Source organism: Brienomyrus brachyistius, chromosome 18 (assembly GCF_023856365.1).
Source record: "Brienomyrus brachyistius isolate T26 chromosome 18, BBRACH_0.4, whole genome shotgun sequence".
Taxonomy (NCBI): Eukaryota; Metazoa; Chordata; class Actinopteri; order Osteoglossiformes; family Mormyridae; genus Brienomyrus; species Brienomyrus brachyistius.
Window position 1 is genome coordinate 14,158,748 of NC_064550.1, and position 27,050 is coordinate 14,185,797.

At 44.4% G+C, this 27,050-nt stretch overlaps 1 protein-coding gene and 1 long non-coding RNA gene across 6 annotated transcripts in view; both read right to left on the bottom strand.

Moving 5' to 3' along the window:
• LOC125712968 (Fc receptor-like protein 5) overlaps positions 1-27,050 on the bottom strand; it is a 34,667-nt gene that overhangs the window by 6,642 nt on the left and 975 nt on the right. For 3 of the 5 annotated variants that reach the window (XM_048983613.1, XM_048983609.1, XM_048983610.1), the window contains exons 2-9: positions 22,910-22,976; positions 22,558-22,593; positions 22,063-22,347; positions 21,662-21,952; positions 21,273-21,563; positions 20,890-21,183; positions 20,447-20,737; positions 19,811-20,104 (exon numbers count right to left, since the gene is read on the bottom strand). In XM_048983613.1, coding sequence (XP_048839570.1) covers positions 19,811-20,104; positions 20,447-20,737; positions 20,890-21,183; positions 21,273-21,563; positions 21,662-21,952; positions 22,063-22,347; positions 22,558-22,593; positions 22,910-22,940 — 1,813 coding nt within the window. In that variant the 5' untranslated portion in view covers positions 22,941-22,976. Of the gene's footprint in view, positions 1-2,199; positions 2,494-2,840; positions 3,105-3,202; positions 3,497-3,575; positions 3,861-6,942; positions 6,976-7,424; positions 7,551-19,810; positions 20,105-20,446; positions 20,738-20,889; positions 21,184-21,272; positions 21,564-21,661; positions 21,953-22,062; positions 22,348-22,557; positions 22,594-22,909; positions 22,977-27,050 lie in introns of those variants that run through there. The other 2 variants (XM_048983611.1, XM_048983614.1) reach the window with 2 other exon arrangements.
• Positions 16,737-19,068, bottom strand: LOC125712971 (uncharacterized). Its single transcript, XR_007383429.1, has 5 exons — positions 18,807-19,068; positions 17,963-18,058; positions 17,774-17,836; positions 17,643-17,702; positions 16,737-17,480 (listed from the first exon to the last, which is right to left on the bottom strand). It is a non-coding gene; the product is annotated as an uncharacterized LOC125712971 (long non-coding RNA).

Below are 27,050 nucleotides of genomic sequence, written 5' to 3' on the forward strand. Positions count from 1 at the left end.
ATGGGTAATTAGGGGGCGTGGCACACACGAGGAGCGGACGTCACAGAACCCCCCCCCAAAAGCGCGCTGCACCGGGCGCACCCCGGAGGAGGCGACAGACGGGACGAGACTGGGGAAGCAAGACCTGAAAGACAAGAGCAAAAAAATTCAACACGGAACAGGGAACAAGACAGACAGGCAAAACCGACAAAGGGGCAGGACACCACAGAGGACAGGAAAGGCGGACAGACAGACCAGAAACGGGGATACGGAGGGAACAGGCGGGACAAAAGGACCGGGAGTGAACAGAGGGAACCCAGGGAGAGAAGGAGGAACACGAGGAGCAGAGACGGGAGGAACAAAGGAACGAGGAACAGAGAAAGGAGGAAAGACGGGAGGAGGAGCAAACAAAGCAGGGACCAGGGCAGGAGAGCAGGGAGAGAAGGAGGGGGAACGAAGGGGAGCCCGTGGGAGCCCCAGCGGGCGACGGGGGGCGACCGGAGGGGCCGAGGAGACGGGGCGAGAGACCCGCGGAGGGGCCAGGGAGGGAGCAGGAGGGAGCACCGGGGAAGGGGACAAGGGAGCTGGAAGGGGCCAGGGCGAAGGCAAGGCGAGGGGGAGAGCCGCTGCAGTCGGCGACGTCCTCCGACGGGCCGAAGGTGGGGGCCCCGCAGGCGACCGACCAGGCACCGGAGAGGGGAGCGAGGCAGGACGACGAGGCACCGGAGAGGGACCCACAGGCGACAGCCGACCCGGAGGGCCAGGACCCGCGGGCGCCAACCGAGCCCCAGCGCAGGCGAGGCAGGGCGAGCCAGGGGGCAGGGCGGGCGGGACCCCAGCCCTGCGTCTGTGTCCCCTTCCCCTGCGGGACACAGACATGCCGACCCCTGGTCGGGGTCGACGTCGCCGGGGTGAGGACAGAGGAGTCACTAGTGCGGTCCCCGAGGGGTCCCATTCAAGCTCCTCCACCTCCGAAGAGGGAGGAGCCAAGATGGAGTCCTCCGGGACCACCTCGGGGACTAGGGTGACAGGAACCGGAGCTGCTGCAGGCGGAGGGGGTGCCACTGGAGCGCGGTCAGGGACTGGAGCTGCAGGTTGCTGCAGTGGGGGCGCCTGCCCGGGAGCTGCAGGCTGCTGCAGTGGGGGCGCCTGCCCGGGAGCTGCAGGCTGTAGAGAGAGCTGCGGCGTCTGCGCAGGCGGCTGCGCAGGCAGACGCGGCAGCGAAGGCGGCTGCGCATGCAGAGGCGGCGGTGGGACTGGCAAGTCCTGCGCGGGCAAGACAAGTGTGGCCCCTTTAAGTCGTCGGAGCACCTGCGGGATGACATCCCGCACCGCGCTGGCCCCCTTATTGGCCAGCCGTTCGGGCCGGAAGAAATACCGCTCTAGAGGCGGTGGTAGGTCCGTAGCGGTGGGCTGTCGAGGCTAGCAGCTTAGCTGCACCTGTGACCGTAAGGTCGACCGGGAAGTCCTCCAGTTCCCCGGCTGCGAGGGAAGCGGGGACGAGCATGCACGCTCCCAGGGTTATCGTCGGGGCGACCGCCGGTGACTTCGTCCGTTTTTTCTTCTACCGAGTTCTGGTGGCGGCGGGAGGCTGCGCCGTCTCCGTTGGGACGGACGACGGGGACACAGCTTCCGTGCTTTGTGGTACAGCTAGCCCAAGTCTCCGTTCCATGTTCTGCTGGGCTATCTGCTGGAGGCAAGCATGTACCTCCTCCAGGAGGTGCTCGCTCTCCGGTGGAGGCCTCTCCATCAGGAGATCAGCGCTGCGATTGGCTAACTCCAAAGCCAGAGGATCCTCCTGGACCTCTGGCTGGTTCAACCAATAATAGGTCTCTTGCAGCAGACCGAGATGCTGCTCCTCGGTCTGCTGCCGCGCCTCCTTGGTTTGGTCTGTCATTCTGTCACGCGAGGCTGGAAGCAGGTAAGGCGAACGGGCAGGCAAGCAGACAGGAAGCAGGCAGACAGGCGAATTACGGGGAAAACGGGGATTTAATAAAGGATTCAGGGGAACGGAGGCAGGGAACATCTGACGCGACTAACATCAATGACAGACAATGGACTCAGGTAAGACACGGACTGAAATACACAGGACTGAACAAATTAACTAGACATAGCTGGGTACAATCGGGGAATCACACGTGGGTAATTAGGGGGCGTGGCACACACGAGGAGCGGACGTCACATATACAAAGAAATATTCAAATATAAAATGATACATACAATTCATAGTCAGAGTAATAGGGTTGCTAATTGGGGAGTTGACTGTTCCCCTTGTAGGTCTTCCAGAACATTGGTATTTCCCAGAATGGGATGGACCTACAAAGTGGATCCTGTAAATGTTTCTATCTGCTCTGCTAGAGTCACTCTCATCAGCAGGAAGCTCCTGTCCATCTCTGTACCATTTATACTCCCACTGTGTAGAGTCACCCTGAAGTTCACACCTCAAAGTTACTCTTTCAGTGGGAAACAAGTCAGTCCATCCAGACTGCAGCGTCAGCAGGGCTTGGGGTAGATCTGAAGATAGACAGACAGCAGTCAGATGGTAAAATATAAAAAGACACAAACCCTCCTTTCTGGCCTCTTTATTGTTAGCATGTCCAGTGTGTTGGGCAGCCACCTGACATTGGGTCCACAGAGGGTTTGTTTTCTATCATGCTATGAAGTTCTGTTTCCTCATATTCTTCATTCACAGTATTATTACCCAAACTGGTGTAAGTTAACATACAAAGAGATTCTCAGCTAAGTGCAATGGGGCAATCATGCAAAGAAAGGCACTATATAAAAATTAATTCAAGAAGAATAAGCTACAAGGTTATATTCAACATCGTATGATTATGAGTGTTTCTCTTTCACTAACTTACCATGAATGTCCACCTGCAGAGGGTCACTGTACTGAGAGTAAAAGCTCCCTCTCTGAGCCCGACACCAGTACTGACCACTGTGGGACAGAGCAGCAGAGATGATGGTGTAACTGGACCCATCAGTGAGTTCCTGTATGTCTTTGTACCAGAGATACTTCCAGCCAGAAGAGGCTCCCCTGACCCTACAGCTCAGACTGATCCTCTCTCCTATGTAGGTCTCTCCCTCATGGGATGTCCAGGTTATAACAGCTTCTGGTTTCTCTCCTTGTAATCAGCATTAGTACATTTATTAGCCGAACGTGCATGAAACACAAAGTATATGAGATCTGAGATGTTATAATTATTATTTGCCTTTTACTCACCTGATACACTGAGATACAGAGATGCAGGTAGAGACTGAATTACTGGGTCACTTCCTCTTTCTGCCTGACATATATATTCTCCACTGTCAGATACTTTAACAGACTGGACAATGTAGTTCTTATAAGTTTCTTTGCTACTGGAAGTCAGACTCTGCAGTCGTGTCTGTGTGGTTCTTTTGGCCCATGAATATCTCCATCCAGATCCTCCTCTTATATCACATTCAAGGGTCACAGTTTCTCCACTGAACCACTCAGATCCTGGAGGATTCTGACGTATGACAGGCTGTGCTACATCTAAAAAATGCACAGTAAACAGAAAATAAAACTTCAGACATTTATAAAATTTATTTTTGTTTCTCCTGTAATAACGTACCATGGACTCGCAGGCTGTGAAAGTTGCTGTCAGAAAGTTCACTTCCTCTCTGTGCCCTACACTGATAATGTCCTCGGTCAGACTCTCTCACAGGTTGCAGGATGTACGTTTCACCATCTTGCCCACTGCTGCCCAGAAGCTGAGAGGTGGCTCCATTTGTCTCTCTGGTCCAGATATATTTCCATCCCTCAAACCCAGTGACCTGGCAGGTGAGAGTAACTTTCTCTCCTAGGAACACGTCTGACCCTGGAGGATCTGCTGTCAGCCAAGCCTGAGGCCAGGACTCTGAGGCAGGAACCAATACAAAAAACAACAATTATCACGTATCTGGCACATTTACCATTTCAACACATTTCAACAGAGCTGAACAGAAGTACAGTAATAGTCAAAAGTTTGGGCACACCTACCCATAGGTTTATTTAAGCATTTTCTACATTTTAGAATAATTGTGGACACCAAGACTATAACATACCATATATAGAACAAACAATTATAACTGGCTGTTGGGGGTGAGCTCTGTGGGTTGGGACTCAGAAGGCTGTCAGTTCCAGTGGCGGCTACTGGTCTGTCAAACAGGGGAAGCTCATTTTCGGCCTACATCATAAAATTGTCTGTTCATTTAAAAGTAAATTCTGCCCTACGTTCCTTTTCAAGAAAATGGTCTGTGACCTTGTCGTACCAACTAGGCGTCTTTTCCAGTGACTTGACCAGCTAACTTTGTCATACCAGGAGAGCTGAAAAGACCTGTTATTTTTCCCTATCTTTTGCACTAAATCAATCTTAGGTGTTGATCTGCCCTGCTGTTTAATTCTAAGTTTTTCCTCGTAAGGAACACTTTCAAATGGCTTCGCCAAAACCAGGTCGACAATATTAGCACTGTCTGTCATCGTGTGCAGTTTCACCCACGACGCTAGCCTAGCCTAAGCCTACTATATGAATGAATGAATGAACGATCTAAAAAAAAATATTAAACTCTGTAAAACTGAAACAAGGAATGTGGTGTATAATTGTGTGAAATGTATGATGAAGATCAAGCAATTTCGCCAAGCAAATATAAAGAAATAGGTTGCAGCAATTTTTATTTCGACTGAACTTGAGAAATCCGCGATGGGACTGAGCGCGAATAGCTTCAGCGATTCCTTATAGCACAAAATCGCTGTCAGTCAAAAGGAGATGCAATCTTTCCACAGACCCTCCAATCATCACGCAGAAGCTCGGAGTCCAGGCCAGCCCACTCCTCATTTACTCCTCATTCACCCCCAGAGACGCTGAGCGTTCGTGGGCGGGACATAATCGCAGCGTTTATCCAATGACCGTCTAGTTTCAAAGCACTGAAAAAAAACGTTCAAAGCAGCCGCATTGAAGTCAATGGACGCTGGGCTTCAACGGGGAAATGCACTGTGACGCTACGGGAATGTATGAGAAGAAAATCAAGTCAGCCGACCTGCTATATCTAACTGATTCTGAAGGAACTCGTCTTTGAGATGAACGTTTTCTAACGCATTTTTAGTCAATAAAATGTTAATACAATAATACATAATTTGACCATTAATTTTGTGACATTATAGGGGAAGCTGAGCTTCCCTTGCAGTCTTAAAGAAATCTCCACTGGTCAGTTCAAATCCCACGGCTGGCAGAGTGATCACACCATGGGGCCCTTTAGCAAGGCCCTTAATCCCAGTTGCTCCAGGGACTGGCTGACTTTTTGCCAGTTCCATGAGGTGGTCACCTGGAATGCCTTTTAGCTGTCTGAATGAGTTCCCACATGTGATGCACAGCCATTGGCCACTTTTCCTTCACACTCTGGTCAAACTCTTCCCAAACCATATGTTCTGTGTTTAGGTCAGGTGGCCAGGTCATGTGATATGACTGAATCATTCTCCTTTGTAAGTGACTTGGTGTGTCAGAACTTTTGACTGGTACTGTACATATTTGAAAAACAACATATTTACATTTACTTTTATGATTTAAAAATTAACAGTTAATAACCTCAATAACAATCTGGACTGGAAGACCAACACTGTCTACAAGAAGGGCATGAAAAAATATTTTCTGAAGAAACTGTGATCTATAATGGGTCCAGAACACCACTGTCAGTGTTAACATGCACCAGTCACAGGGATCACATCGCACCTACTCGTAAATCCCTGCAGCAGAACCATTTATGGTCCCATAACCTTCTTCCAGAAAAAGGGACTTTTGTCATGTTCACGCTGCAGGAAGTCGGCCCAATTGTAGTGCCTCAGAGGCAGTTCCAGAACCGTTTTTTCATAGAGGCACTCACAGCAATAGATTGTTGATTCATTGACCCCAAGCATCAGCATTAACTTGAAAGTTTCTCATGTAATGTAAAGGGAGTTTTCTGGGTGTGTGTTCGTAAGGAGTGCAAAATCTGAATAAAGTGTTCAGGCACTACCTTGTTGTTGTCTATTTTATAACTGCAACATTTTACAACTCAGAAGGGTGGAAGAGGTGTAGCGAGATCTATGTACTGTAGAGTACAAGTCTTAGATTCAGAAAATCTAAAAATATTTGACAAATTCATATAAAAAAACACTCAGCGACCTTTTTCCAATTCACTTATATTTGCTTTTCGGAGACGCATGTGGCCATGTTGCCTTCAGTTCCCCTCCGCATTACGTAATCCTTTGTGTTTCTGCTGTACTCATGTCTGGCCACATGGTGGCTGTGGCTCACTAACTCCTGACTCCAGCAATCGACACGTTAGCGAGTTCAGCACGTTCACGGTTCACTGTGACTCTCTGAGCAGTTCGGCATTTTGGTAGCTTCGGTTCAAGCGGTTCCTCTGCAAATCCCCTGAGACCAAAAACTCACAGAGTGATCCGTTTTGATTGTGCCGGAAGTCTACTCCAGAGTTAAGAGCTTCGGTTAGTAAATGTGCTGATCAGATCGTCTTTTTGAACAGTATTTGTTGTATTCTGTATGTTGTGGCTTTGGGGTTGGTTTTCAGCAGATGCCTCCCAATCCCTGACCTTTTCAATAAAAGGAATTGAACAAAATGCAGTGGCGAATAGACGCCACCCCCCAACGACTCTTTGAATTGAACGTTCCATTCACTTAAACGAACAGTTCGGTAGAATCAGTTCTGTAAATTGTACTGAGCCTCCTGTCACTAATCTACTGTAATCCGAGACTGAGGCCTGGAGTCTGGAACAGAAACCAACGTGGAAAACATTATGTAAGACACATCTAGTACATTTCACAAGTTCATTATTTTAAACTAAGCCTGAACACTGGACACTGGAGAAGAAACACGTGTTTGGAAAAAACAAAGTTTAAATATAACGTTAGGAATTAATATGTCTGCAAAAGATATTGACAGGTATTAATACAATAATATTCTTACCTGTAAAGCAGCTAAAATGAACCAAAACTGTGACTAAACAAAGAAAGACAAAGTGAAAATTCATTCAGTTACTTGCTTTCTGTCTTGATGGGTCTTTTTAACACTTATCTATGTGCATCGGGATTAACTCTTAAAACTACAAAGTTCTCTAATATCCTGAGTAAACTGAATAATTTCATAGAATATCTGCCTTTTGGATATTTAATAAAATAGTGGTTCGTCCTCCTTAGTCAACATGAAAATGTTTTTATATAAGACAATACAGATTAATTCATGAGATTCTCAATAACATAGATTTCTCCATGAAATATGCATGATAACATATTCTAAATTGTTAATGGTTCATCAGCAGATAAACATTTTTATTTATTTATTTATTTTTTATGAAACTGCACATAATTTATGTCCATCCATCCAGTCTGGTTATGCCACTTCAGTTCAATGCATTATCTTAAAAAAATGACTGAAAACATTTTACTTACGGATCCAGGACAAGATATCCCTCACATGTATGATGCCTTTCATGGTGTGAGTCTGACCTGCTTGTATCGCTGCAAATGTCTGCACAGAGGAAGTGGTGAGAGAATAAGACCTTCTCGTGACACAGCGACACGTCACAGGCGATGACAGGACACACAAACCGGCTGCTATTTGTACTTATTAAGGCACGAGGTCGTGTCAAGTAGGGCTGAGCGATATGACCGAAAAACAATGTCTCAATATTATAAGTCACTTTATTGATATTCAGTATATATATCGATATTATTAAAAAGTTCTCTAAAATATTTTTTTAAAGTCAGGAAAGAAATTTGGAAAGAATTATGGTTTTATTTATTCACATGAATGTTTCCCAACTGAACAACATAAAAAGTGCATCTCTGAACATAACAACATTACATAAGAGGTAAAAAAAAAAAAAAAAAAAAAAACTTTTATTGTTAGGAAAAACACAAATTGACGAAATATCGAAGTGCCTGAAATGTAAACAAATACTTCAAATATTTCATTATATTTCACATCAAGATCTCGCAAAACTTTACTGTGAAAAAACATATGAAAGTTAGCTGATACTACTATTTCTGTAGTATCTCCATATTCTGTTTATTTCAGGGATATTTATGAACTGTGTGCTCTTTAGATTTGTCTGCACTAAGTGTATTGTCTTTGCACATTTTTTGTACGGCACTATACTGTATGTGTGTTCGTCTGGGTACTACATTCTCGCTGCTTTATGCATTACAATTTCCCACTGAGATCAATGAAGTCCATCTCACCCGTAGCCATATCCTGGTAGACTCATTTACTGTATATTCATTCTTCCCCACTCATAGATTTCTAATATTAATAATAAGGTATTTTCTATTGTTCCTTTAGCACTGTACAAATCAATAGGCGAGAAATAAAGAAACGCATCTCCTTCAAATTCTATGGAATATTCACTGCCAGAGTTTGCTAGATTCCAAAACAAAAATCGACTTATTGCATATGGTTATTGAGAGTCATTTTTATATGAGTATTAATAGTAATAGTTTCTGAAAAAGGGGTATTTGTGACAATGTAGTGGGTAAGTGGTTGATGAATGGATGGATGGATGGATGGATGATGGATGGATGGATGGATGGATGGATGGATGATGGATGGATGGATGGATGGATGGATGGATGGACGGACGGATGGATGGATGGATGAATGGATGGATGGAAGAATATCAGTCTAGCCCAGTAGATGTATTGTATGTGGAACATGATACGAATCCAGACAGTTGTCTGACAGCACTAAGGTTCACCGTCTTCTCCTTGCACAAAAGGAGAAGCAGGGAAACCTGCAATGACCTGATCTCCAGCCAGTAGAGACAAACAAGGAAGTGAGACAGAAACTGTGTCCCCAGAGAAGGGCGGGGGGATCATCTAATGCCACAGAGAGAGGGACCGTCCAGCACTGATGGTGACCCACCTCAGTGCTCACAAACCACCAAAATGCCATAGAGAACCACCCAGATGGGGGTTGGGGTGTATCTCACTGATAATCAGTCCTTGCTAATGTTCACTTAGGTATATAACAGCAGGGAGGCCGACAGGTGAGCCGCCCGACATAAACATGCATTTTCTAATATTCACTTAGGTATATAACAGCAGGGAGGCTGACAGGTGAGTCGCCCGACATAAACATGCATTTTCTAATGTTCACTTAGGTATATAACAACAGGGAGGCTGACAGGTGAGTCGCCTGACATAAACATGCATTTTCTAATGTTCACTTAGGTATATAACAGCAGGGAGGCTGACAGGTGAGTCGCCTGACATAAACATGCATTTTCTAATGTTCACTTAGGTATATAACAGCAGGTAGGCTGATAGGTGTGTCACCCGACATAAACATGCATTTTCTAATCTTCACTTAGGTATATAACAGCAGGAAGGCTGATAGGTGTGTCACCCGACATAAACATGCATTTTCTAATGTTCACTTAGGTATATAACAGCAGGGAGGCTGACAGGTGTGTCACCCGACATAAACATGCATTTTCTAATCTTCACTTAGGTATATAACAGCAGGGAGGCTGACAGGTGAGTCGCCTGTCATAAACATGCATTTTCTTATGTTCAGCGGCGACTGCAGGGATGTACAGCTCTGTGCTTCCTTCTGCATCGGTTTCTACAATCACATGCATGTTCCTGTCAATGGTTTTACTTTGGCTGTTAGTTTTAAATACCCTTGCGAGGTGATTAAATGTGTGACCCTTACACTGTTTACCTTTAGCTAGGCTGTCAGTTTGTCTGTTAGATTTCTTTTTCCACACACTTTCTTCGCTGCTGTGCACTTGCTTTGTTTTTTTTTTCTAACATCCGGTTTATTCACAACTATAACCCACACGGGTGAAACCCACCCCCCTCCACCGCCCGCAATGTGAGTTAAGAAATAAAGATTTTTCATTGTTTATTATACTGGAATAATGCAATTAATAACATTATTATAAGTAACATTATTACATAATGAAACTTAATCGAATAATGAAAACTATATCTTAAATAAAGGTTGCTAAGAAGGAAATGCACAATTCAAAAGATGTTTTTAGGAATCAGATGTTTTTAGGCTTTTAGGAATCAGAAAGGGAAGCTAATTGGGTGGCCAGCAGAGACCTCTGCAGGCCGAACGGGAATACCACAAGACGGACAGAGAGCGATCATGAAACAAGTGAATGTTATCGGTTACTCCACTGCACAAACACTTAAATGCCTCTCCTACATAGAAGATTCTGCACAATGCATGCTATTAAAATGATACTAGATTTTTTTTGAATAATACAACATGCAAAACATGTTATTCAAGAGCAAATGGCTTCCAAAACTTATAAAGAGACAGTAGAAATGAAGAAGAATCATTTAGAATGAATAAACTGAAAAGCAGACTGCTGATGGCCCAGAAACACTACAGGGAAGCCGGGTGGCAGTGGTGTCATGCTGTGGGATGGCGGCAGAGACTGGGAATATAGTGTGAAATCAAAGAACAATGAATAGAGGAATTAATCTACAGTATAAAAGACAAAACAAAACTTGTTACAAGATTCAACACTGATCACGCGTAGGAACCAAGTACGTAGCGGAACTCAGAAACCTTTTACCCTCAGTGTGGCTGATGCATGACAGGTCGACCCACAGGCCAGAGGTTATGCTGTGCTATTTTTAAAGATACCAAAAGCACTGAATCGCTCAGCGAAAGCGCAGGCGACACTGAAACACGCTTATAAAAATATATTTACATTTACTCTCATTTATTTAGCAGACGCTTCTGTCCAAAGCCTCATACAAATGAGTTCTTTGATGTATCTGTTTTCAGCCACTAACATTCAACAGAAATTCAGCTGAAAACCAATTGAACAGACACATTTTCCATCCATGCAGGCGTTAATAAAATGTGACCGTAATATGCAAATACTCTACCAGGTCTGTAGCTGAGGTATGATATAAATGCTTGTTTACAAAATAGCATAAAACTGCCATAAGCACTATAGTCTATGCTAAAAGCTCAATGTTAAAGAAAAAGTATTTAATTACAATACCCACTCAATCTGAAAACTTTAACCGAACAGCACAATAAAAGTCTTTTGAACACCTAGAACAAAAGATATGTATAATTCACATGGGAATTCAGGAAACACACTTTAGCTCCATAGTACTGTAGCTGATCCATGTTCCAGTGTGTTTTAGGACATGAGAGACGCCTGGATTAGTACCAGGTCCATCAGTGAACACGGTCACCTATGAAGTAATGTTTCCTTCCCAGGCGTGGCCGTAACTAGCCGTGTTCCGGTGCTTGTTAGCCTTATGCTAACATAAGGCCTTTATGCTCCCCAGTCCTAAGTGTCCCTGATCTTTTGTCATCATTTGCCTGCTCCACCCTCCTGTTCCCTTTTACCCCTTAAATAACAAAGTCCCCTGCGAAGAGGTTTGCATGACAGCCTGCGTTCTGCGTTGTACTTACCTCCGTTGGGCGTGACAATCATTGCTAAACATATTAACAGATATAATGTAGAGTAAATATATACAATTACTTTCAGTATAGTGAACTGTTGTGTTCTGTTAGACCCTCTGCAGTGTTGCATAGCAGCCCCATGTGTGTGTGGAGGATGCAGTAATATATCTGCTGCAGAAGCAATACTCCTCCCTGGACAGACCCAACGCCACAGTTAGCGTCATGTTCTTTGACTTCTCCATCAGCTTCAACAGCATCCAGCCCAGAATGCTGAGGGCTACACTGGAGGGCATGCAGATGGAGGCTACCCAGGTCATATGGAGATCAACAGTGATGCACACAAGTGTGTCAAATGTTTTATTGGCCCATAATAGTGTTATTGTCTTCCACATTAGTCTGGCGAACAGTCCTTTCGCCAGGAGAGCGATGTTCTTAAAGCAAACAACGAAAGCCATTTAAAGCCATTTAAAATTCAAATTGTCTTTCTGCACGCATCTTTATCTAAAGATTCATACTTTCATGCAGAATCTCCCTCTCAAGTCCATGGAAACGTCTCACACGGCCGCATCTTGCTCTCATACGAGCAGCTTAATGAGAGACCTCAGCTGGAGTAGCAGCAGAGAGGAAATGGTGGCAAGTAAAAAAAAAAAAGAAACTGCCAGCCATTATTCAGACAGACAGACGCGAGTGTGTGAAATCACTCAGTCCAATAGGTTTGTCTTTTAATGGAGTTTTTCATATTAATATGTTCCCAAATTATCTTGCTATTGTAGCAAACGGTGTTTTGCTTCATGAACGACCCATAACACCATTACAGAATCTGTCACTCTCTCACATTAGCTCTGTCTTGTACTTAACTGCACTTCATCAAGCTTCTCAGCAGGTGTACTTTCACCAGGAGAGTAAAGGCCTGGCCCAGGGGTGATGGGAGCCAGTGGATCCCTGTGCAGTACCACAACCTTTCATCGCTGGATGACGCTGGAGAGGCACTGAAGGATCTTTCCTGCATACATGCATGCAAAGCAAGATCTGTGTTCTGTTAGCAAGAACTATGTATGTAAGCAGCATTATGAAGAGCAACCATCGACTTTAGCAAGCATCGATATGCAGAGAATCCAGGGAACAAAGTACTCCAGGCCCCTGTCAGGTTCAGAGACTCTGAGCACCACCCAGTTGTGATTGGTGTCCTCGTCCTTGTTATCATGTTGTTCGTAATGAAAAAGCAGAAGTTCCTGCTGAGATTAACTGGGATACCTTCACTATGGAGATGGCCTCAGGTATTACCCAGTGAAGATAATGATGGACAGGAGGAACAACCGAATCTGGAGTGAAATCTATCCAGAAGGTCTGTAAGATCTACCAGCAAGAATCAAAATGTAAATACATCCAGGGTAGCAAGGAAGTAGACCCCTGCTGAATAAAACCGCTAAAAAAAGAGTTTATGCTGGTAGCTGGTTTTTGCTGGTTTTTTGCTGGTCTAAGGTGGTCTTAGACAGCCATGTCCCAGCCCGTGATGCTCTTTAATGGCTTAGCTGAGTAGGTCACCAGTTGCTTGTGTTGGTGTGGTCAGCCTATCAAGCAGGTCATACTAGTATGACCCGCTAAACCCGCCAGAATGGCCATCACTAGCTGGTATAACCAGCTAAATCATCAAACCATCAAGCAAAAACAAACCTTAAGCTGTTCAACTATCATAAATTGGTCAACCAGCTTAACTAGTCTGAGCAGATCAAGTTGAATCAAGATTCAGCAGAAATATAGACTATGCAGTGCATTTTCCCTCTAGCTCAGTGTAATGAGCACAGAAGAATCAGCAGGACTTTGGGTAATTTCGGTCACAATACAGGCATTACAGTAGCATTGAATACTTTTGGGTTTCCCCATATTTAGCTTGACGCAGCTCAACAGAAAATGACCAGCAAACGTAAAACCTTTGGCTTCCATTGTCAGCATGTACAGTAAATGTATAGCCCAAGATTTTATTCTCCTCTCAATTAACACCCCTGATATTGTTGGTAACATAAACTCTGACAGATTCCCATTTGCAGTTATACAAATATTGTTTTATTTTATTAAAAATCTATTTATATTGGTTTTATCTTATGTGTAACAGATGTTTTTGCCCATTGTGCAGTACAACTCAGTCAGGGTCCCTGGAGCAATCGGCTGCTAGGATTTGGTCCATTGATCTTCTGATCACAGGCACAGCATCCTAACCCACAAAGTCACATATATTATCATTACAGCTCCATATTAGAAAAATTAGATAAATAGTATATAAACTTACCATGAATGTCGAGCTGCAGAGGGTCACTGTACTGAGAGTAAAAGCTCCCTCTCTGAGCCTGACACCAGTACTGTCCACTGTGGGACAGAGCAGCAGAGATGATGGTGTAACTGGAGCCATCAGTGCTGCTGTTGTCAGGGTTGGACAGTTCTGTTCCCTGTCTGTCTTTGTGCCAGAGATACTTCCAGCCAGAAGAGGCTCCCCTGACCCTAGCAATGTCATTGGAAGGGGAGGGGCTGCAGGCTCTCCTAAGCCTCTCTCCAGGGAAGCAGGACGACTGCAGAACCGATTATCACACTGGAGTGGCAGTTTGGCCAGCAACAGCCCACAGGAAAGATGAGGGAACAATTGGCAGGCAAGTGCACTGGAGAAAGGTTAGGGGGGTGTTCGCAGTTAAGCTGAAAGACTGTGCCCGGCGGGGTTAACGTCACATCCCCCGGGCAGGACAGGATGAGCTGGCCCTCCACACTTTCCTGCTGGCACTCTTGTTGGCTGCTGCTCACACGCTCTGCCAACAATCTCGGCATTGCATTGTCTGTTTCCACAGCAAAGAAGTAGATCACATTGCCTGCAACTGCCCTGCTCCAGTGCCACACCCTCACCATGAACAGCAATCGGCAAATGTTGAGCAGTTGGCACTGTAAAGTGAGCGCCAACCCACACGCCAGTCCAACCCCTGCAGCTGCACGCAGAGTGGGCCCGCTCGATGAGGCTCGCAGTCTGTAGGTCTACTGCCTGGTGGACGGGACCCCCTGCTGAGCCTTGGTGGACATGGGGTCCATCATCACCTTGAACCACCCAGGCATGCTGCCAGGCACTGACTGGGCTGGGCCAGTCAGCTGGGAGCCCACAAGCATCCAGCTGGCATCAGTGACTGGCGTACACATGGCCATGAGGGGGAGGACACAGCTGGTGTAGGAGGTCTGGCTAGCCGACATCTTCAACCCCTGCATCATCGGGGTGGATCTGCTAGTTCGCCTGGAGGCAGCCCTCTGCTTTCATACAGACATGGTAGTTCTCCTTCGTGACAGTGGTGGCCAACAGTGGGGGAGAGAGGAGATGAGGTGCCCGCACAGAGGGGGAAGAGAGCAGCCTGCAGCTTCCAAGGGACTCCAGCCCAGAATTGTGTAGAGCAGGAACATGGCGGCAGGGCCGAGACGGTGCAGGCTATCCAGGAACTGCAGCGGCTCAGTAGTCAGGACTTGATGGCGGCACACCGGGATGAGCTCAAAGCCCAGTTGAGCTAATTTCAGGACATCTTTGCCACCAGAACTGAGGAATGTCACCCCACTTCACTGTAGGAGCACCGTCGGGTCATGCAGTAGTTACATTCCTGCTGACCGAGCGTCCGGCTAAAAGATCCATCCCCAAAACCTCGGATGACTATCAAGATCCGACAGCTGCTGAAACCCTGTCATGCAATATTCAAGTCCGGAAACCATGAGGCGTGCAGCTCTAACCTCAAAAAGGACATCAGATCTGCCAAACGCAGCTACTCCCTATGAATTGAAGATCACTTCCACAACAACTCAAACCCCAGCTGCAGGTGGTGAGGAATCCACACCAACATGGATTTCGAAAGCTCCAAATCCAGCTCCACTATCCACAAATCTTTCCATGCCCGCTTCGACAATACCGACCCAGCCTCCAGAATCCCCACCCATGATCCCCAGTACTCAATTTCACCACTGCGGAGATCAGAGGAACACTTCGCAGAGTGAGCACATGGAAGGCTGCTGGCCCAGATGGAATACCAAGTCGGGTCCTCTGGGAATGCCCTGACCAGTTGGATGAGGCCTTCATCTAGATTTTTAACTTCTCTTGGTTCCAATCCACAGTCTCCACTTGCCTTAAAACCTCCTCTATTATCTCTGTCTCCATGAAACCATCACCCACATGCTGGGAAGACCACCAACCCATATCACTCATCCCAATTGCCATAAAGTGCAAGCCACATATGTAGTATATGACTCAGCATAAGCACTGTGACCTTGAAGGTAGAAGAAAAAGATATAAAGTTTCTGGCTGATTCAGGAGCAGGAGATTCTGTAATAAGAACAACCGAGTGACTCGCCACCCAAACTCCCATAAACTTACTGGCATGAGATTTGGTGTGTAAACTGGGCATAGTGCTTATCAGCACCCTAGAGGGATTGTGGGTGACGAGATTGAGCGATTTTGCACACGAGTGAGCCTGGCAGTTTCACTTTAGTGAAACACGATCCTTTGCCCCTTCTGTATGTGTATCAGTGGAGACTCGTACCTACAACTGTGTGTTCAGTGAACAACCTACTGGTGAACCTGGCAAAGACATGCACACACACTGCACAATGCATTGTACCTCACATGCCAAAGGGGGGAGGGGGGGGGGTCCAGATTAGCAGTATGAGAAGAAATGGTATTAATGGAGGTGAGATCAGCTAAGGCTGGAAAGGATGTTTTGGAGTGATAGGAGATGTGCTGTGAGTGTTGGTGGTACAGAAGTAATCAGGGGAAAGACTCACCCCTACACTCTAGGAGAGAGGGGGGGCAGCCGCATGTGTCACTGGACAAAGGTGCGAAGGAGGGGTGGAAGGATCTGGGCCCATGGGTGAGACGACGTATGAGTGTGGATGACTGGGAGTATAGGTGTGACCCGACAGTGAAGTTCAGCCCCTCCCTAAAGACTTATGTGACTGATATAAATTACACAGTGGTTGCTGAAAGTCGCGTTGCAATTGGCAGTAAAAAAAGACCTGGCCAGTTAAAACGTGGTTATTTACTAGCCCAACGTGGGGCGACTGAGTTTTTTGGTTGTCCCGGATGATGGGATCCTGCAGGAGAAACAGGTACAGCAAAGCATAAGTGTAGAGCCCAACGGTACCAGATCTGATCGAGATCGACCAGATCCCTCATGGAGGAACAAAGGAGACCACGCTGCCCCGGACCTGAGAACCACAATACCCGCTGAAACCAGAGGCGATAAAGGGAATCAGGCCTGGGTTCCAGGCATTATTAAAAGCGGGAGTAACAGCGCCATGTGAAAACTCACCGGTGAGAACATGCATTTTATTCCAGTAAAAAATAAAATAAAAAATAGGATGCAGGAGACCAACAAACATGGTGGGATTTGTAATTGTCCCTGTACATTCTGAAGTGTGGATCTCTCCCAAGCCATTATTGAATCTATTACAGAAAAACACAGCTTGAGAGAATATCTGTCACAGATTGCAAATGTGGGAACAAAACGATACAGAAACACTTTTAAAAGACTTCAGCAGAGCACTGAGTGCTTGTTGAAGGACAGTGCAAAGGTTGTGGTGTTTCGATTATTTGTAAAGATACTGCAACCACTGAATCGCTTAACAACAGCACAGGCAGCACTGAGCCACACTCATGAAAAAACAGCTGCATTTACTCATTTGTTTAGCAAAAGCGTCTGTCCAAAGCGACACACTAGCCAGTTCTTTTGAAGTTTCTGTTTCACTCTCAAGCCACAAGCATCCAACCAGTTAATTTATTTTAAAACCTAACAAGCAGAGCAAGATCTAAAAACAATAAAGAACTGCACACATTCTCCATCAATACAGATGTTAATAAAATTCAAAAATACAATGCATTTACTTTATCAGATGTGTAGCTGACATATAAAACAAATGGAGTAACATAAAAGTGCCATAATCTCCACATTCTATAACAAATCTTAATGTTAAAAAAAAGATATTTACTGTAGTTATGATGCTAGTTCAATCTGAAGACTTTAACTGAACAACAAATGAACAGCCATGTTCCTGAGCACCTGAAACAAAAGATAAGTGTGATTCACATGGGAATTCAGGAAACACACTTTAGCTCCATAGTACTGTGGCTGATTACTGTATGTTCCAGTGTGTTTTATAGGACATGAGAGACGCCTGGATTAGTACCAGGTCCATAAGTGAACACGGTCACCAGAACTCACCTGCTGTTCCTGCTGCATGACTGACCTCTGCATAAATGGTGGGAGGTTGGTCTGCGTCTCCTGGGTAACAGACAAAGGCGTCAACAGGCACAGAGGCACACGGTCAGAGGACGGAGACCATCGTCACTTACCTGCACACACGTCTTCTAATCTAACCTCACAGTAAAATGTTTCCTCCTCTTTGCCCCTTTGACCTACAAAGACAAGGGGTCAGTATGGACACTTATAAAGAGATTCATATGAAAAGTTGCTATACAAAGCAGCATAAATTCATATCATTGACCACAGATAATATTAAACGAGGCCTTACAAATTCTCACCTGATGACTTCCTGCAATATTTCACACAAACTGTGATCAGCACCAGGCTTATGATGCCAACCAGGGAGCCAGACACCCCACTAACATACTGCAGTCCTAAAGTAAAATAAGACAAATTATACAAATATATGGCAAATATAAATTTACTGCTATTTATAGCACAGTAGTATAGTATATTAAGTACTGTAGTGTGGAACAAGCACAGCATTAACCCATTATAATATAGTACATAACTGAAAACATTCATGATACAGTTTAAAGACACTGTCCACTCACACATCCATCCTCTATAATCTTACAGAGGGTCACAGTCCCAGGAATCACAGGGTAGAGGGACACCCTCGACAGGATATCAGAACTTTGCACCACACACAGACACAAACACAGACACACACAAACACACACAGGTTTGTAAATTGGTCCCCACAATGTAATATAAACATAAAACACACTCACACACACCTATCTAAATGGGGACCTTCCATTCATTTCTATGTGAAAAACCTTAATTAAAATCACGAGACCCGTAATCCCTGCCCAGCTCTACCCTTTATGAAAAGTAACCAGACAAAATAGAAGATTTTGGGCATTTTTACTTTTTTTGATTGCATTTACAAATTTGTATACATTATTGACCATAAGGGGAAAATCGCTTGCAGTTGGAAGGCAGCCTCACTTATGTCACTGTAGACAAAATTTTCTGATATAAGTAAAATGTAGAAAATGCAGAGATACAACCAAAGCCACAGCCCTCGAGGTGTGAGACCAGCATATTACACATTCAGCCAGTGACCCACCACTGAAGGTAACAAGCCAAGTGCATTAGTAAAACAATAATACTTACTAATGTGGTTGGGCACCAAACCATTGCTGATTGTGGAGTAAAATGGTTCTTCAGTTCTGTTCCCTCTACATCTGTATTCCCTGTGATAGGAGCCATTCCCAGATCTCACAGTGAAGGTCTGTCCATCCTGGTCTTCAGGAAGCTGAGATCCATCTGCGTACCACGTGTAGCTCCATCCAACAGAGCTTCCCTCAACCTCACACCTCAGCGTCAGACTGTCTTTGGTCAAGATCTGCAGAAATCCTGTATCCAGACTCAGAACAGCCTGTGGACAAACTTAAAACATAAGTATCAGCTTTTAATATCCATCCATCCATTTTTCATACCCGTCTTATGCAGGGTCATGGGGCTGTGGAGCCTACCCCAGAAGCAACAGGCACAAGGCGGGAAATAACCCAGGATGGGTGCCAACTGAACAGTTAATAAATTAATAAAAACAATGTAAACAGAAAAAATGATAGAAAGGGCAAACAGAAAAGATGTAGAACACATCGAGCTTTGGATATTACAGGAAGCATTACTGACCCCTTACAAAAATTAAGTAGCTTAATCAGAAATTATTGTGACATTGGTGATTAGTTTCTATTACTCTTTTAAAGCTTACCGAGGATGTTCATGCGAATAGGGTCACTGTACTGAGAGTAAAAGCTCCCTCTCTGAGCCCGACACCAGTACTGTCCACTGTGGGACAGAGCAGCAGAGATGATGGTGTAACTGGAGCCATCAGTCCTGCTGATGTCAGGGTTGGACAGTTCTGTTCCCTGTCTGTCTTTGTACCAGAGATACTTCCAGCCAGAAGAGGCTCCCCTGACCCTACAGCTCAGACTGATCCTCTCTCCTGTGTAGGTCTCTCCATATGAGGAATAGAGGGATAGTTCCGGCTTTGGGATTTCCACTGAGGGAATGATGTAGGGAAATTCATCATGTATGACATAATATTTTTCAAAGCAAATTATATAAAATGTGTTATACAAAGAAATATTCAAATATAAAATGATACATACAATTCACAGTCAGAGTAATAGGGTTGCTAATTGGGGAGTTGACTGTTCTCCTTGTAGGTCTTCCAGAACATTGGTATTTCCCAGGATGGGATGGACCAGCAGAGTGGATCCTGTAAATGTTTCTATCTGCTCTGCTGGAGTCACTCTCATCTGCAGGAAGCTCCTGTCCATCTCTGTACCATTTATACTCCCACTGTGTAGAGTCACCCGGAAGTTCACACCTCAAAGTTACTCCTTCAGTGGGAAACAAGTCAGTCCATCCAGGCTGCAGCGTCAGCAGGGCTTGGGGTAGATCTGAAGATAGACAGACAGCAGTCAGATGGTAAAATATAAAAAGACACAAACCCTCCTTTCTGGCCTCTTTATTGTTAGCATGTCCAGTGTGTTGGGCAGCCATCTGACATTGGGCCCACAGAGGGTTTGTTTCCTGTCAAACTATGTAGTTCTGTTTCCTCGTATCCTTCATTTACAGTATTATTACTCAAAACGTGTGTAGGTAAAATTGTTATTGGACTTTACATTAAGTGATTTTGGTAAATCATGCAAGGAAAGGCACTATATATTTTTTTTCAAGAATAAACAACACAGCTAACAAAAACACTGCATAACATGAGTGTTTCTCTTTCAATAACTTACCATGAATGTCGAGCTGCAGAGGGTCACTGTACTGAGAGTAAAAGCTCCCTCTCTGAGCCCGACACCAGTACTGTCCACTGTGGGACAGAGCAGCAGAGATGATGGTGTAACTGGACCCATCAGTGCTGCTGTTGTCAGGGTTGGACAGTTCTGTTCCCTGTCTGTCTTTGTACCAGAGATACTTCCAGCCAACAGAACCTCCTTCAACCACACAGCTCAAGGTGACTCTGTCCCCTGTGTAAATGTCTCCGCTGAAATTGTGGTGGGAAATTAGCGACTCTGGAACAGTGGCTAAGAATAAAGCAAATAAAGGAGTAAATATGTATCATATTGAAACATTAATAGTTGAAAAAAATTACACAATATTGAAAAATATGCACTCTGCTATTTCAATAGATTTTTGAGGATGTTAAGTGTAAGTCTTGTGAAAAATGCTGACATACTGTAGAGAGAGAGCAGAATGGAGTTACTGATAGGAGGGAAGCCTGCAGCCCTTGTGGGTCTCCCTGAACACTGATATCTCCCAGCATGAGACAGATTAGCAGACAGGATTATGTAAGTATCTTCATTCACGCTGCTGGAGTCACTCTCATCTGCAGGAAGCTCCTGTCCATCTCTGTACCATTTATACTCCCACTGTGTAGAGTCACCCGGAAGTTCACACCTCAAAGTTACGTTTTCAGTGGGAAACAAGTCTGTCCATCCAGGCTGCAGCGTCAGCAGGGCTTGGGGTAGATCTGAAGTTAGAGAGACAGCAGTCAGATGATAAAATACAATCGTAAATTCAGGCTAGCAACATATGAGTGTTTCTCTTTCAATAACTTACCATGAATGTCCACCTGCAGAGGGTCACTGTACTGAGAGTAAAAGCTCCCTCTCTGAGCCCGACACCAGTACTGTCCACTGTGGGACAGAGCAGCAGAGATGATGGTGTAACTGGACCCATCAGTCCTGCTGTTGTCAGGGTTGGACAGTTCTGTTCCCAGTCTGTCTTTGTACCAGAGATACTTCCAACCAGAAGAGGCTCCCCTGACCCTACAGCTCAGACTGATCCTCTCTCCTGTGTAGGTCTCTCCCTCATGGGATGTCCAGGTTATAACAGCTTCTGGTTTCTCTCCTTGTAATCAGCATTTGTACATTTATTAGCTGAACGTGCATGAAACACAAAGTATATGGGATCTGAGATGTTATAATTATTATTTGCTTTTTACTCACCCGTTATACTGAGATATACAGATGCAGGTTGAGACTGAAATCCTGGCTCACTTCCTCTTTCTGCCTGACATATATATTCTCCACTGTCAGATACTTTAGCAGACTGGACAATGTAGTTCTTGCCTCCTTTACTACTGGGAGTCAGACTCTGCAGTCGTGTCTGTGTGGTTACTTTGGCCCATGAATATCTCCATCCAGATCCTCCTCTTATATCACATTCAAGGGTCACAGTTTCTCCACTGAACCACTCAGGTCCTGGAGGATTCTGACGTATGACAGGCTGTGCTACATCTGAAAAAATGCACAGTAAACAAAAAGAAAATAACATTTTGACAATTATGATGTATTTTTTCTTTATTATTAACTGCACTTTGAACAATGTTTCTCCTTTAATAACTTACCGTGCACTCGCAGGCTGTGAGAGTTGCTGTCAGAAAGTTCACTTCCTCTAAGTCCCCTACACTGATAAAGTCCTCGGTCAGACTTTCTCACAGGTTGCAGGATGTACGTTTCACCATCTTGCCCACTGCTGCCCAGAAGCTGAGTGGTGACTCCTTTTGTCCTTTTGGTCCAGATATATTTCCATCCCTCAGACCCAGTGACCCGACAGGTGAGAGTAACATTCTCTCCTAGGATCACGTCTGTCCCCGGAGGATCTGCTGTCAGCCAAGTCTGAGACCAGGATTCTGGAGCAGAAACAGAAGCAAAACTCAGGATGTACCACACATGTCCTCCATATCTGTCAGCATGTACCACACATGTCCTCCATATCTGTCAGCATGTACCACACATGTCCTCCATATCTGTCAGCATGTACCACACATGTCCTCCATATCTGTCAGCAAGTTATTTCATTTCAAAAATTAGTTTATTTATCTTTGAAGTCACAGTCTTACCTGCCGATTGGCTAAAATAAACCAAAGCTGTGAAACCTAAGATGGAAAAGTACAGAGAAAGTGAATTCACAGTCAGTTACTTTTAGTACGTTTTCTGTATAATGCTGTGTCACTTTTGCGAGGTAATAACGGTTCATTAAAACCTTCTGGGCTTGAAATTCACTTCATTTAAAAATTCAAAACACAAAATAATTTATATACCAGATAACATCATGAAGTATGAGCAAGACATAACAGTAACAGACCACTGTACTTTTCATAAAGGTTCTTACATTTCATATATTTCCTTTTATTTATACCCGTTAACCACATATTACAGCTGCACATTAATAAAGCATCAACATTTACTTACAGGTCCATGGAAACGTCTCACACGGCCTCATCTTCTCTCATACCAGCAGCTTAATGAGAGACCTCAGCTGGAGTAGCAGCAGAAAGGAAATGGTGGCAAATCGCAACAAGAAACAATCTAAGATCTCCTTTGAGGTCAAAGCTGAGGCACACAAGTGTGTGAAACGTGAGAGTTCAGTCAAATCTGCTTTTCTTTTATGCAGTTTTTCTTATATGTGCCACAATTATCATGATTCTGGAGAAAATCTATATCAGCAGACTGTGTTTTATAACTGGCCCTTAATAGTGTTATTGTCCTTCACATTAGCTCTGCCGGACGGTCCTCCACTTGACTGTACTGCTATCAGGCTTATCAGCCAGAGTATTTTTACCAGGAGAATGATGTTCTTAAAGTTCACAAGATAAACCATATATAACATACATGCTTTCATTTGAAAACTTCCCTGTCTGGTCAATTGTGTGCCTGTCTGGTTCTGGCTTGGTAGGCGGAGTTAATAAAACAGTATTTTCTATTGTAGTGGCTAGATAATAATCTTGTGCACACAATACATTAGCCATCCTCTAAAGCAAAGGGCAGCAACCTTGCTCCAGAAGATACACTTGTATTTCTTTTGTGCAATGAAAGACCACTATTGATGACTGCCCCACAGTGAACTGCTTAAAGCACAATATAAGTATTTGACTTATTTAGAGTTATTAGTCCATTTATTTATTCCAATGCACATTGAATGTACAGACTGTAAATAGCAATGATTAAGTCAAGTAATTTATTTATAAAGTATAGCACAATTAACAGTGGACATTAGCACAATTAAGTTGACCCAAAGGTCTTTCCAGTTTAGAAAGAGTTAATTGACAAATCCTTCATATATAGTAAGAGAAATAAAACATGGTAGTTTATAAAAGTGCATTCAAGAAATAAAAAAAACAGAAAAAGTAAGAGGGTTATAGTTATTAAAAAGAAATTAAAAGTTACTTAATAGAGGATAAAACACTGACACACTCAAACGGAGTTGAAAGCAAGAAAGAATCGATGTGTCTTTAATTTAGATTTAAACTCAAAAGCAGAAGAGCAGGACTTTATGTAGGACAGGGGACTGTTCCAATATCTGGGGGCAGCTACGGAGAAAGCCTGGTAACCTTTGGCTTTCAGGCATCAGTGAGGAACTGAGAGGAGCTGTTGCGAGGAAGCCTAAGTGTCTGGGGGGGCTGAATATGGAACTATCCATCCATCCATCCATCCATCCATTTTCCAAACCGCAAAGGTCCAGAGCCTATCCCAGAAGCAGTGAGCACGAGGCAGGGAACAACCCAGGATGGGGGGCCAGCCCATCGCAGGGCACACTCACACCATTCACTCTAACCTGGGTCCCAGATGTGTGAGGCAACAGTGCTAACCACTGCGCCAGCATGGCAGCTACTGGTCTGTCAAATAGGGGAAGCTCATTTTCGGCCTACATCATAAAATTGTCTGTTTATTTTAAAGTAAATTCTGCCCTACGTTCCTTATCAAGAAAATGGTCTGTGACCCTGTCGTACCAACTAGGCGTCTTTTCCAGTGACTTGACCAGCTAACTTTGTCATACCAGAAGAGCTGAAAAGACTTGTTATTTTTCCCTATCTTTTGCACTAAATCAATCTTAGGTGTTGATCTGCCCTGCTGTTTAATTCTAAGTTTTTCCTCGTAAGGAACACTTTCAAATGGCTTCGCCATAACCAGGTCGACAATATTAGCACTGTCTGCCATCGTGTGCAGTTTCACCCACGACTCTAGCCTAGCCTAAGCCTACTATATGAATGAATGAATGATCTAAAAAATATATTAAACTCTGTAAAAGTGAAACAAAGAATGTGGTGTATAATTGTGTGAAATGTATGATGAAAATCAAGCAATTTCGCCAAGCAAATATAAAGAAATAGGTTGCAGCAATTTTTATTTCGACTGAACTTGAGAAATCTGCGATGGGACTGAGTGCGAATAGCTTCAGCGATTCCTTATAGTACAAAATCGCTGTCAGTCAAAAGGAGATGCAATCTTTCCACAGACCCTCCAATCATCACGCAGAAGCTCGGAGTCCAGGCCAGCCCACTCCTCATTTACTCCTCATTCACCCCCAGAGATGCTGAGCGTCCGTGGGCGGGACATAATCGCAGCGTTTATCCAATGACCATCTAGTTTCAAAGCACTGAAAAAAAACGTTAAAAGCAGCCACATTGAAGTCAATGGACGCTGGGCTTCAACGGGGAAATGCACTGTGACGCTACGGGAATGTATGAGAAGAAAATCAAGTCAGCCGACCTGCTATATATAACTGATTCTGAACGAACTCGTCTTTGAGATGAACGTTTTCTAACGCATTTTTAGTCAATAAAATGTTAATACAATAGTACATAATTTGACCATTAATTTTGTGACATTATAGGGGAAGCTGAGCTTCCCTTGCAGTCTTAAAGAAATCTACACTGCATGCCGCCCCCCATATACAGTCGGGATCTTAAATATTTGGATAAAGACAAAGTTTTTCAATTTTTAAGTTCTGTACATCACCACAATACATTTTAAACGAGACAAGTCGGACGCAGTTGAAATGCAGACTGTCAGCTTTATTTCTGTGGGTAGAATAAAAACATTGCTGGGAATTTTTCTACACAATCCCCTCCTTTCAGGGGCTCATAAGTAATTGGACAAATTAATATAACTGCAAATAAAATGTTCAGTTCTAATACTTAGTTGAAAACCCTTTGCAGGCAATGACTGCCTGAAGCCTTGAACTCATGGACATGACCAGACGCTGGGTTTCCTCCTTTTTAATGCTCTGCCAGGCCTTTACTGCAGCAGCTTTCAGCTGCTGTTTGTTTGAGGGTCTTTCTGTCTGTAGTTTAATCTTTAGCAAGTGAAATGCATGTTCAATGGGGGTGAGATCAGGTGACTGACTTGGCCATTCGAGAACTTCCACTTCTTTGCTTTAATAAAGTCCTGGGTTGCTTTTGCTGTGTATTTTGGGTCATTGTCCATCTGTGTTATGAAACGCCGCCCAATCAGCTCGGCTGGATTTGGTTGGATTTGAGCAGACATGATGTCTCTGAACACCTCAACATTCATTCGGCTGCTTCCATCCTGTGTCACACCAAGGAACTGAAGTCCCAGTGCCACTGGCAGCCGTGCACGCCCAACCCATCACACTGCCTCCACCATGTTTTACAGATGATGCAGTGTTCTTTCGATCATAAGATGTTCCGGCCCTATCCACTCCTAATTGTTGGAGTTAGACTCCACCGAGTCCGTTGATGAGGGAAGGATGCAGTCTGAGGCGAAGGTTGGTTGCAAGTCAGCTCTCTTTAATGACGTCACAGATTGCAATCAGGGAGCACACTTAGATGCACAAAACAGTACATACCAAGAGTAGCTCAGCTCCCTGTTGTCTGTGTCTAACTTTTATACCCCGTTTAGGGCGTCTACTGTTCTTGTTGGTATCTTTCCAGTTGACATAACATATAACTATTGTTTGGACATTGCTGGCGTTAGTCCCCACACCCGTTCCCTTTTATCTTATCTTGTTATGTTGCAATTTAGCAGCGTCAGCGACCCCCTCCCTTGTTATGTCCCCGCAGGTCAAGCGTAAGCTTAATGTCACCACGAGCTTGTCAATGTACCTTCTGCTTTCCGGAATTTACTTACACAACGAGGAGGGCTGGAGCCCCCCTTCTCTTCCTGCCTGTGTTCCAGTTTGTTCCCCTCTCTCAGTGTGACAAAGTTTAACACGCAACCTAGCCCCCCTTCATAATGTAGCGACAGTGGTGGCTTAATGGTTAGAGAAGTGCACTTAGAGTTGAAAGATTACTGGTGTGAATCCCTAACCAGCAAAGTACCGTACTACTCCCCGAGCGCTGAATTAGCTGCCCCCTGCTATGTCACATATAGGTTAAATGCAGAGGACACATTTCGTTGTGGTGTGTCAACACTGATAATCTCATTCTAAACCATGCTGTCAGAGTTGCGGGTTAGTGGACGGGCAGGCTGGCAGGGAAGGACGAAGCAGAGAGGTAGAATACCGGGAAAACTTGGGTTTTATTAGGGGGAAGACAACTACAGGGAGAACGGGACATGCAAATACCTATTACTATGCAAGCAAATATCTATT